At 41.0% G+C, this 11,069-nt stretch overlaps 1 protein-coding gene across 1 annotated transcript; it reads right to left on the bottom strand.

Annotated features, from left to right (window-relative positions):
* Positions 1-2,363: 2,363 nt before the first annotated feature.
* LOC311490593 (calreticulin-like) lies at positions 2,364-7,283 on the bottom strand. The gene is made up of 9 exons (XM_084548170.1): positions 7,067-7,283; positions 6,220-6,321; positions 5,546-5,749; positions 5,275-5,369; positions 4,962-5,171; positions 4,717-4,830; positions 4,411-4,554; positions 4,172-4,264; positions 2,364-3,501 (listed from the first exon to the last, which is right to left on the bottom strand). The coding sequence occupies exons 1-9, from the start codon at positions 7,158-7,160 to the stop codon at positions 3,274-3,276; spliced, it is 1,284 nt and encodes a 427-aa protein (XP_084404296.1). The 5' UTR covers positions 7,161-7,283; the 3' UTR covers positions 2,364-3,273.
* Between the last annotated feature and the right edge of the window lie 3,786 nt (positions 7,284-11,069).

The following is an 11,069-nucleotide window of genomic DNA, read 5'->3' as shown; positions in this document are numbered from 1 at the left end:
ATTTGTGATTTAGGATAAAATAATACAATTCTTTAAGCATCCCATAGTGGGGAGAATAGCAGTGTTGCAGCAGCATACAGTTTAAAGAACATAAACATTAAATAAAGAAAAAAAATACAACCTTAAATACAATAAATGTTGCACTTAGACGGTGTAATTAAAAAAAAAATGTAGACATAAGTAAGTTTTTGCATGGATTAGAGTGGATTAGATGAGTGATTGCACAGATTTGGAGGCAGAGTTGTACTGATTTGATTTTAATTACACAGTTCCCAAAGTTCCCACATATATTGATTTGCGTGGAATAAGTCCACGCATCAGGACGGCACAGTGGCGTGGTGATTAGCACTGATGCCTCACAGCAAGAAGGTTCCGGGTTCGAATCCATTCGAATCCTTTCTGTGTGGAGTTTGCGTGTTCTCCCTGTGTGGGATCTCTCGGGGCACTCCAGCTTCCCCCCACTGTCCAAATACATGCTCATTAGGTTAATTGGTGATTCTAAATTGACTGTAGCTGTGCATGTGAGTGTGAATGGTTGTCTGTCTCTCTGTGTTAGCCCTGCGATAGACTGGCGACCTGTCCCGATGACAGCTGGGATAAGCCCCAGCCCCTCCGCGACCCTTCACAGGGCAAGCGGTTACAGAAGATGAATGGATGAAAGTCCACTTATCAACTTATGGTGGCTCCCCCTGGCTAGCCTGCTTAAAAAAGGGTTAAAAAGTCCAAACTCGCTTATCAAAAGTGTGGGAATATTGGAAACAGAGACCTAATAATAAGATGCATATAAATAAAGGACCAGGGACGGCAGCAAAAACACTACACACAAGCATCTTAGAGAAACAAGAAGACATTAGTTTCAGTATTTGGACTTTCAATTAAAAATGATCATTTGTTGCAGTCCTACACTGCATAGCTAAGATTAGTTGCATTGCTTGCTGTGTGGTTAATAATAATAATAATAATTATAAAACATTTTATTTGTGGGCGCTTTTCAGAGCACTCAAGGCCACCTTACCAAATAAAACACTGCATAAAACATCATAAAAATGCAATAATGATAAAAGCAGATATAAAAAGTATATAGAAGTGAGGTAAAAGGGAAAGTGGGTTAAACGGAGTAAGCTATTTTTAAAAAAAAGATGAGTTTTGAGTCTGGATTTGAAGGTTGTCAGAGAGTCTCTGTTTTGGATGTCAGGAGGGAGAGTTGTCCAAACGCAGGGAGCTGAGTGACTGAATGAAATTCATGGTAGAGTTTTTGCAGGTGGGGCAATAAATTGAGTGGCCAAAGAGGATCTGAGAGTAGGGGAGGGCGTGTATAATTGGAAAAGATGAGACGGATATGATGGAGCTTGGTTGTGAAGGGCATTGAAGGTAAGTAGCAGCATCTTGTACTCAGTGTGGGATTTCATTAGAAGCTAGTGGAGCTGCTGAAGAACTGGGGCGATGTGGTCCATGGAGGGAGTTCGGGTGATGATACCAGCTGCAGCATTTTAGACCAGCTGAAGTTTAGCACATTTGGAGGGTAAATCAAAAAGAACACAGTTACAGTAGTCAATGTGGGGCGTGGACAAGTATGTCAGTGGTATTTTGTGTTAGGGATGGGCGGAGTCCATTAATGTTGCGGAGTTGGAAGTAAGCAGACCGAGTGATGTTGTTGAGATAAAGTGCTGTTGAGGATGACAGCCACACTCTTAACCTCAGAAGGGTTAACAGTGTGCCATCAATAACTCCACTGTACTTCCCTCCCCCACACTCTTAGGGAAGTACAGTAGAGTTATTGATGTTTAGTGACAAACTGTCAACTTTGGCTAGAGTGGACTTAGAGCCAATTTTACTGCTGTTCATTTGCAGGAGACACAGGATTTAATTTTGGTTAGACAGGTGGAAAGGGCTGGGGGTGGAATAGTGGAGGTCAGCTTTGTAGACAAGTAGAACTTGGTGTCATCGGCATAGGAGTGAAAATGTACCTTGTTTTTACAGAAAATATTGCCAAGAGGAAGAAATCTATGATGAACTGTAGTTGACCCAGAACGGAGCCCTGGGGGACTCCTCTTGTGACAAGTAAAGGGTGAAATCATGCGGTGTGAGACATATGATGTGTTGTTAGTGCTCTGATTTGATGAAGTTGTACCATTAGTGTTCAGTAGCCTCTAGAAACAGTATTTTTATGTGCGTTACCTTAATAGCTCCCCAGGTTTGCTTTCCAAATTGTCCTGCTTCATCGGTGATGAGAAAGTTGTCAAAGCTTGTTCCAGATTTAAACTTTAACCCTTTTTTATAAACTGTGCATCTCACAAGAAGCAGTTCACTAAAAAAAGAATGACACTGACACAACCCTGAATTCTCAATTTGTGACTTAGCGGCAGAGTTGTACTGATTTGATTTTAATCACAGTTCCCAGTTAAAAAAATATATATAACTTGCGTGTGATATCAAAACTTATTTTACAGCACATCCCATCTCAAATAACCTATAATCTTTAAAAAGTTTGAACCAACGTATTTAAACATGACGTTGCAGATAAAACATAGGTGAATTGTTACCATATTTGTTTGGCCGTTATTCTACCACCTGGGCATCATTTCCTTCTCTACCACACTGGAACAAAGTGTACTGAATTCAGACATCCATAAATATGCCTAGTATTAGACCGGTGGCGCTGCTGGCTGAAGCTTCAATTTATTTACTAAGACTTAAAAATTTTACACCCACAGTACAGTCACTCCTTCAAAACAATGACAAGGATTGACACATACATACACACAAACACACTTGGAGGAAGGACTTAGGAGCAAACTAAGCTTCAGGAATCGACACGTTTTCAGCAAACAAATGTAATGAATGAATAAATTAAAAGGGTTCAAAACAATGAATAGTACTACATCACACAAGAGAGATAAAAGTGCATAAACCCGACATCACAGATCCTCAATTAACATCCCAGCACATGGAAAAAAATAAAAATAAAAAAAGAATTCTTAGATTATCTGCAGGACAGGCACATATGGAGTCAAATCACACACACACACCGTGGGACCAGCAATGTTTAGTTAATCTCATTGAATCAGACACACATAAGGAAAAACAACGTGTAAACCCATATCCTTCGTTAATGTGAAGTTTTGTTAAAAAAAAAAAAAAAAGCAAACAAAAAATAAAAACAGGGGGGAATCAATAAAAAATAAATCTGAACTGACCCCAGCATCCACCACTCCCCCGTCCCTACACCTGAACAAAAAGTTGCTGTATGAAAGGCCAGCGTCCATAGAGATCCTACAACTCGTCCTTCTGTTTCGAATCACTGTCCTCTTCTGTCTCTGCATCATCATCATCATCATCATCATCATCATCATCCTCTCCCTCTGCCGGCTCATCCTCATCTCCATCTTCGTCGTCATCATCCTCCTCATCCCCTTCAGTGTCCTTCTTGTTCTTCTCCTCCTCCTCTCTCAGCTTCCTCTCCATGTCCTCCTGCTCCTCCTTCATCTTCTTCTCTGGGTCCTGGGTGGGAAAAGAAGACAGGTAGGTATTTTTTTTTTTAGTGGAAACGCTTTGTGTGAACATAAAACAGGAAAAATAAGTTACTGTTGTGCTGTCATCCGCTGCATAGTTTACATCGAGGGGAGAAGAAGATTCTGAAATCCTACTGTAACATCCTAAACTTTAACCCCTAGAGGGGCTACAGCGTTGCCTACATCAGAACACCTAAATGTGGAAAAACTTCCAAGAGCTGAAAAGCATGAAGATGGTTGTGGACGTTAATCTGTTTTAGGTTGATATGGGGATAACAACAGCTCGGCTATGTTTCACAGGACTCTTGTTGCACTGTTATGTTAGAAAGTTGTGAGTACTGATGTTTAGCACTGCCTTGCAGCAGCAGAAGAGAAAAGTGTGGGTATTTTTGAAACAAAGACCTAATAATAAGATGCATGCTTATTAAAAAAAAAAAAGAAGGGCCCGGCACTGCAGCAAAAACACTACACACAAGCATCTCAGACAATCAAGAAGACAGCAGTGTCAGTATTTGGATGATAAATTAAATATGATTATTTGTTCCAGCCCTGCACTACACTCCTAACATCAGCTGTATTACTTGATGTGCTGTGCTGTTGGTAGCTCTCTCTTGTTGGTGTCTAGTAGCCTCTAGATTCAGTAATTTTAAGTGTCCTACCTTAGTAACTCCCCAGGTTTCCTGTCCAAATTTCTCTGCTTCTTTGACATCGTCAGCGATCAGGAAGTTGTCAAAGATGGTTCCAGATTTTACCTTTAAACAGAGACACCAAACATGTTAACATTTCCTCCTTCTTCGTGCCTTGAATAAATTGAACTCTATTCTTATGATGCAAGGCAGTTTGATTTTCAGAATTCATGTAATACATTAACTCTTAATGGCAGAGCGGCGACCGTTACCTGCCACAGATCCAGGCCAAGGACTCCAATGTTGTCAAACTTGTACATGTTGGCATCGTGAGTGTACTCTGGGTTGTCTATCTCAGGGTGGACCCAGGCTCCCTTGTAGTCGGGGTTGTCGATCTGCTTGGGTTTCCATTCACCCTGCAAAGACAGTCATGTTATTACATTAGTTCTATGACAGAAGCAATGACTGAAAAATATATTATTCATTCAATTCTTTTCATGAAAATAAATTAAAACGGTGAGCAGTCATTCTATATTTGGAACGTCAGCCTTTGTCCCTAGCAACTATAGAAGTTATACCTTAAACTCTGGATTGGTGATCGCGGGAGGTTCCCATTCTCCGTCCATGTCCTCATCCCAGTCGTCAGGCTTCTTTGCATCAGGGTCAGGGATGGTCTCTGCTTGGTCCCAGTCCTAGAAGACAGCAGCATTGCCATTTGCCTCCAAGTTTCAAATTCAGTTAATTTCTCTTATCTTTGCTACTCTTGATGTCTGAGTATACCAGTGAAACCGAGTACGTTTCAAAAGTTTCATTGATCGCCTACCTCTGGCTTGGTGTCACTGGGATCATCAATCTTGGCCCTGTCGTCCCAGTCGCTCGGCTTCTTGGCCTCGGGGTCTTTGATCTTCTTCGGGGGCAGGATGTCCCAGTCCTCCTCCATGGAGCCTGACTCCACCTTCTCATTGTCAATCTTCACCTCGTATGTCTGGTCTGGATTCAGGATCAGCGTGTATAGGTGGGTCAGCTCGTCATCCTGGAAAGAGGTGACAGAACAAGTAAGAATCCAAAAATTCCTGTTACCAAAAAAAAAAAAAAAAAAAATTTTAAATAATTCAACAGGCTTCATGAATACCTACCTTGCATTTGATGTCTTTCTTAATAAGATAGTTCTGGCCCTTGTAATTGAAGATCACGTGAACCTTCTTTGTGCTGTATCCACAAATGTCAGGCCCTGGAGACGCAGGTTACATCATTATTCAGCATTGCAAAGGAAGTACAGCAATGACTACGTTCAAAACAGCTGAATCTAAAAATTATTTGAGGACGTGAAAATACATCACATGTTCATTTGTACCCTGAGGTCTGGCCTCTGTGACTTTAGGACTCTAGGGGACAAACCCCACTCACCGAACATCAAGTAATACTGCGAGTCCCCGTGCATTTCGCTCTGGTCCTGGGTAGAGGGGAAGATCTTGACGTAGCCACCCCCGCAGTCAATCTTCTGCTCATGCTTGACAGTGAACTGGACGACAAGGGGCTTTCCCTCGTTACTGAAGGGCTCAAAGCGGGCCGACAGGGCGTAAAAGCGGGCATCCTGGCTGGTCTGGATACCTGGTGTAGATGCAGCGAAAAACTATTAGCAAAGAGGACTCGGAACTCTTTCACAGCTTTTGCTTGTCGCTGTGTAGCAGTTTATTCTTGACCACAGCTTCCTAGATCTTGTGTCAAATATGCAGTTTCAGTATTATGTTACAATGCGTTATGTTTAATTCATTCGAGGCTCTTTAAGTACTACAGTAAGAGCTGGGCATGACAGTAAGAGTTCATTGTTCTGTCACAGAGCCGCCTCACAGGATATTCCAGTCATCTTCGTTGAGGCTGCCTGGACAGCATTTCTCTCTCTCTCTCTCTCTCTCTCTCTCTCTCTCTCACACACACACACGCACGCACACACACACTACCCTTTAACCCACATTTGCATGACAAAACCCTATTTGCAAGAATCTGATATGAGCAAATCAACGGCTTTTCGACAAATGGATCTTTTATCTTTGGTTTCTGAAAGAATGTAGAGGAATCACCTTTATCAGCCTCGGCATCTCCATAGAACTTTCCAGCGCTCAGCTTCCACTGTCCATAGTCCGATTTGTGCTTCGACTCGAGCCACCGGCTTTTCCATGCATCTGAAACACAGCAATCCAAGTCAACCAGTTACTCTCTGTCAACCCTATCCTGATAGTTAACACAGTGTTACAGTGCTGGTTCCGGACACACGCTTACAACTGCTGCACTGCAGCTGCAGGAAAGGCAACGTTAATTACACAACTTCATATTAAAAGTGGAATATTTGAGAACATTTAAACAAGCTCCTCAGCACAGTAATCTACAGCATATGTAGTATTTATTGTTTTAGACACTGCTCTTATAGTTTTGCACAAACAAAAACTAAACATACACACTGAGGGCTGAGAGTAAGTCGTTTTTACTTATACTATAATAATAAATCCCAAGTCGTTCAGAGACCCACATACGGTTCTGCATATCAAAAGTGAAACAATACTCGGACTCGCCTACAAGGATGTAACCAGCTGCATTCTGCATTTGACATTGCCACGACTTAAAACTATTTATCTTAATACATTTGTTGCTTTATTCGTTACTTTTTAACACATTTGACTTGACTAATCGAAGCAACTTCGACCAATCGCTATTAAAATGCATTGAATTGATGCAGTAAGCTTCTTTTTTTTTTTCAAAGTAAGTTTTTTTCGTTTTGCTTTTTTAAAAATCTAATATTTAGCTGGATCTGATGAAAACACTAAACGACAGTGCATACACTGCTATTCAGTCCAGTTAAGATAGCCACTTCCTCAACACAAGAGCTCATGTGAGACAAGGGGGCATGAAATTGCCAGTAGGCTACTGTACCTCCATCCAGAAACTGTTCCTTGAAGTAGACCGTAGCTTCAATAGTGACAGCGAGCGATGCAAAAACTGCAAGAATCGCCACTGAAAGCTTCATCCCGGCAGCTTCAGTCAGGTGACAGGGACGACGAGAGAAGAAGACTTGAGGTGAGGGTGAAACTGGCTGAAATGACTTGTAAGGAAACGTAGCCTGTGAATTTCAGCAGCGCCGAGCCCTGCACAGATGGCCGCGGCTCATTGGCCGAGCGCTGCGCCAATGAAATTAGACCACGAGTTAGTTTTCGGAAACGCTCGTGTTTCATCGGAGGGAGCTCGGAAAGAGGCAAAGGTGGGGAGGCAGCTCCAAGGACAGAGGGGGAGTTTTTTTTTTTTTTTTTTTTATTCTAACCCGAAAACATCATCCCACGGTACATCTGATAGGAAACAGGCAAACGCCTTTTGCCTTGGATGACAGCAGAAAACATCATTGAAATAAAACTAATCCCAAGAACATTCAGGTTTAGAAAAGTCTGTCTGCATAATTAGTCTAACCTTTGATTGATTAAGACCTGTAGTCCTTTGTTTTCATGTCACTCCATGGTCTTAGAGGAACGTCCTCTCATCTAACTATGTACTGCTGAAATGAAGGTTGAAATGACAATAAAAAAACATCTTTGACCTTTGACCTTTGAATTGTAGAAAGATATCATGCAAACAGACTATTTTAAAGGTCACCCCTGAGAGAGACTGGTTATAGAAACACGAAGACCCAAACACATCACAGTCATCCAGTAGCATCATTACAGGAAGACAGGAGCAATTACAGTCAGAAAAAAGGTCATAAAATAAAATAAAAGTAAGGTAGAATGTATAAAAAGTACGTATAAAATATGAAGTTTAAATTAACAATATACAAGGATATATATATAAAAATATACAAAGTGTATCATATGATATACTAAAATATATATCTATATAAATGCAATAATATGATATGAAGATATGTGGTAATATAGGTGTATAGATATCATGGACAGTATATAGTTAGATCTATCAGATATTTAATATATAAAGGTATAACTAATGATTTCTTGTTTCAACTTGATGCCATGAGTTAAAACAACTTATCAGGTTATATTATCCATTAAAGAAAACTCATTTAATCCAATAAACTCACAGTTGCTCTCTATTTTCACCTAAACAACTATCTTCATATCAATTGCCATTTTAAGTCGATTGCACCAATGTTTTTGCTTAGATTTCTCATCTTGATGACTAATGACTAATATTGACAAGATGCACAAAGGTTGGTAATGGCATTTGAAACAATGCCATTTAGAGAGGAGGACATTAAAATTTGATCCACCTACATCAACCTGGATTATTCTCATTAGCCTTCTTTCTGTTGCAAACTCTTATTTTATCTCAGCAAAGTGATATTTTAGTTTATTCATTCATCTTCTGTAACTGCTTGTTCCTGTTAAGGGTCGCAGGGTCTGCTGGAGCCTATCCCAGCTGTCATCGGACGAGAGGCGGGGTACACCCTGGACATCTCACCAGTCTATCGCAGGGACAGACAACCATTCACACTCACATTCACACCTACAGCCAATTTAGAATCACCAGTTAACCTAACCAGCATGTCTTTGGATGGTGGGAGGAAGCCGGAGTACCTGGAGAGAACCCACACAGACACAGGGAGAACACTTTCTGTGATGTTTACAGACATTAATGCTGAAATATGGGAAAAGGCTGATGTGTGCACTTTGTCCCGAGTGAAGTCAGCACTAGTTTAAAACATATAACCTTTTGTGTTCGTAAAGGAGGCTTCCTCTTTTTTGGCAGCATTATTGTTTGGTCAGCTGAGTGCGGGGGCCTGAACACTATCTCCTAGTTGGCAACTCTGCAGTAACGTAATCATGGTAAGGTCAGGGTTAGGGTTAGAGTTACTTAACTACATTAAAGAGAAGCTGCAATGAGCTTTAAACATTACCTGCTGATATTATTAGTACTTTGTTCATTCATTCATCTTCTGTAACCGTTTGTCCTGTGAAGGGTCGTGGGAGTGCTGGAGCCTATCCCAACTGTCACTGGGCGAGAGGTGGGGTACACCCTGGACAGGTCACTAGGGCTTTTAGTGCTTTATCAGGAATAATTTTGCTTGGCAAAGAGTCTCACTGTTTTTAGATTAGGATTATTTCAATCAAACTTTAATTTTGGCCTGTGAGTCATTATGTAATTTCATCTCAGTGAGGCTATAAAGCAGGACAAAGATGAAGATGTAAGTAATAAATAGATACTAAGAGGATTTCAGGTCAGGATTTTGTGGTAATTTGTAAGTCAAAATGATGTTATATTTGGCATTTCTTTAGAGATAACCACTAGAGGGCAGTAATACGGTGGCTGAGAGAGTCCATCTCTCTCACGAAAACTCATGCAAATAATGATAATAATGAGATGAAAACGAGCTGCACGAGGCGCAAACGACACTCAAATGTGTCCAAAGGGACACCTCAAAGTGATGAGTCTGACTGAGACTTGTTTTTCAAAGCTTTATGACTTTTGGAGTTGTTGACATTTGCTATTTATCTGTGGTTGTGCAAATACGTTTGTCTGTTTTTTTTTTTTTTGTTTCACATCCTGATGGTTTATTTTAAGCCCTTCGCTTGTTATTAGCTTGTACATTAAAGTAATCTGATGGCGTATGCAGTTCATTCTCAGATTAATGGCATTAATACTGTTTAAACATTTATTTCTTTTGCCTTTTCATCACTTCTCGTAAACACTGCCGGCGTCCTCTGTGTGTGTTTGACCTCTGCGTATTTGCAGTGCACCTGTTGTGAAACTGATGGGGACATTTCTTAATTTGCATGTATTTTCTTGAACTGCAGTGCGTTGAGCTCTTTCGGCCACCGTAGTGTAAAGTCAAAAGCCCTCAAAACTAATTGATTTAAAGGTGAACAACGATTTCATTTGCTCTCACACGATTAAATGTCTTTACTATGGTCTCTCGGGCCAAGTAATCTCTCAGACTTTTATATTTATAATGAAACGGTCTGAACTATGAGCTAAAACACTGTCTCTGTCTATTACTGTCTACCTTTCAGAAGACTGCAGGAAGACTTGAATAGGCCACTAGATGGAGCTCTTGTAACAGAGAAAGTTTTGACTGCAGCTGAGTTTCAAAATTTGAGAGTGTAACTGAAAGCGATCCATTAATTCACTGAATTAGTCATTTCTAGATGTGAAAGCCATAACCCCCCCCCCCCCCCCCCCCAAAAAAAACCAGTAACTTCAAGTGAGAACTACACCGATCAGACATAGACCAATGTCCAAACATTATGACCACCGCGGAGCTCAGTGCCAGAGAAAAGAAATGAGAGGATAGGAGCTCGGTGTGAGAGAAAAGAGAGTAGAAGAGTAGAGGACATGTGCTCAGTGCATCGTCCCCCAGCAGCCTAGGCCTATTGCAGCATAACTAAGGGATGGTTCAGTCCAGCCCTAATTATAAGCTTGATCAGGAAAGTCTTAAGCCTGACCTTAAAAGTAGAGAGAGTGTCTGCCTCATGAACCCAAACTGGGGGCTGGTTCCACAGGAGAGGAGCCTGATAGCTGAAGGCTCTACCTCCCATTATACTTTTTGAAAGTGTAGGAACCACAAGTAGGCCTGCACTTTGAGATAGAAGTGATCTGTTGGGATGATATGGCACAATGAGATCTTTAAGATATGATGAAGCTAAGCCTTTAAAGGCATTGTATGTAAGGAGGAGGATTTTAAATTCTATTCTAGATTTTAAAGGGAGCCAATGGTATCAAATTCGCTAGATCAGTTTGGGAATTTGGAGGCCAGGTCAACCATTGTGGCCAAATGTCTGTGATGGACTTATGAACAACAAACAGTAAAACACAATGCTGCTGCAGCACATTCACATGTGGAGCTCCTCAGATTCCAACAGAGGAAATGAATGTATAATTCATTTAAACAGAGACACGCTGCAGTCTGTACTGTCAGCTTCCCCGCTCGTCT

The sequence above is a fragment of the Chelon labrosus genome (assembly GCF_963514085.1).
Source record: "Chelon labrosus genome assembly, chromosome: 7".
Classification (NCBI taxonomy): domain Eukaryota; kingdom Metazoa; phylum Chordata; class Actinopteri; order Mugiliformes; family Mugilidae; genus Chelon; species Chelon labrosus.
This window is presented reverse-complemented; position numbering and strand designations above follow the sequence as displayed.

What these genes read in the sequence shown, in the direction of transcription:
- LOC311490593 (XM_084548170.1), bottom strand. Translation starts at nt 7,160, where the DNA reads ATGAAGCTTTCAGTGGCGATTCTTGCAGTTTTTGCATCGCTCGCTGTC. An exon ending in GGAACAGTTTCTGGATGGAG is followed by an intron (nt 6,322 to 7,066) that starts GTACAGTAGCCT and finishes GCTGTGTTTCAG; the next exon opens with ATGCATGGAAAAGCCGGTGG. An exon ending in AGATGCCGAGGCTGATAAAG is followed by an intron (nt 5,750 to 6,219) that starts GTGATTCCTCTA and finishes CATCTACACCAG; the next exon opens with GTATCCAGACCAGCCAGGAT.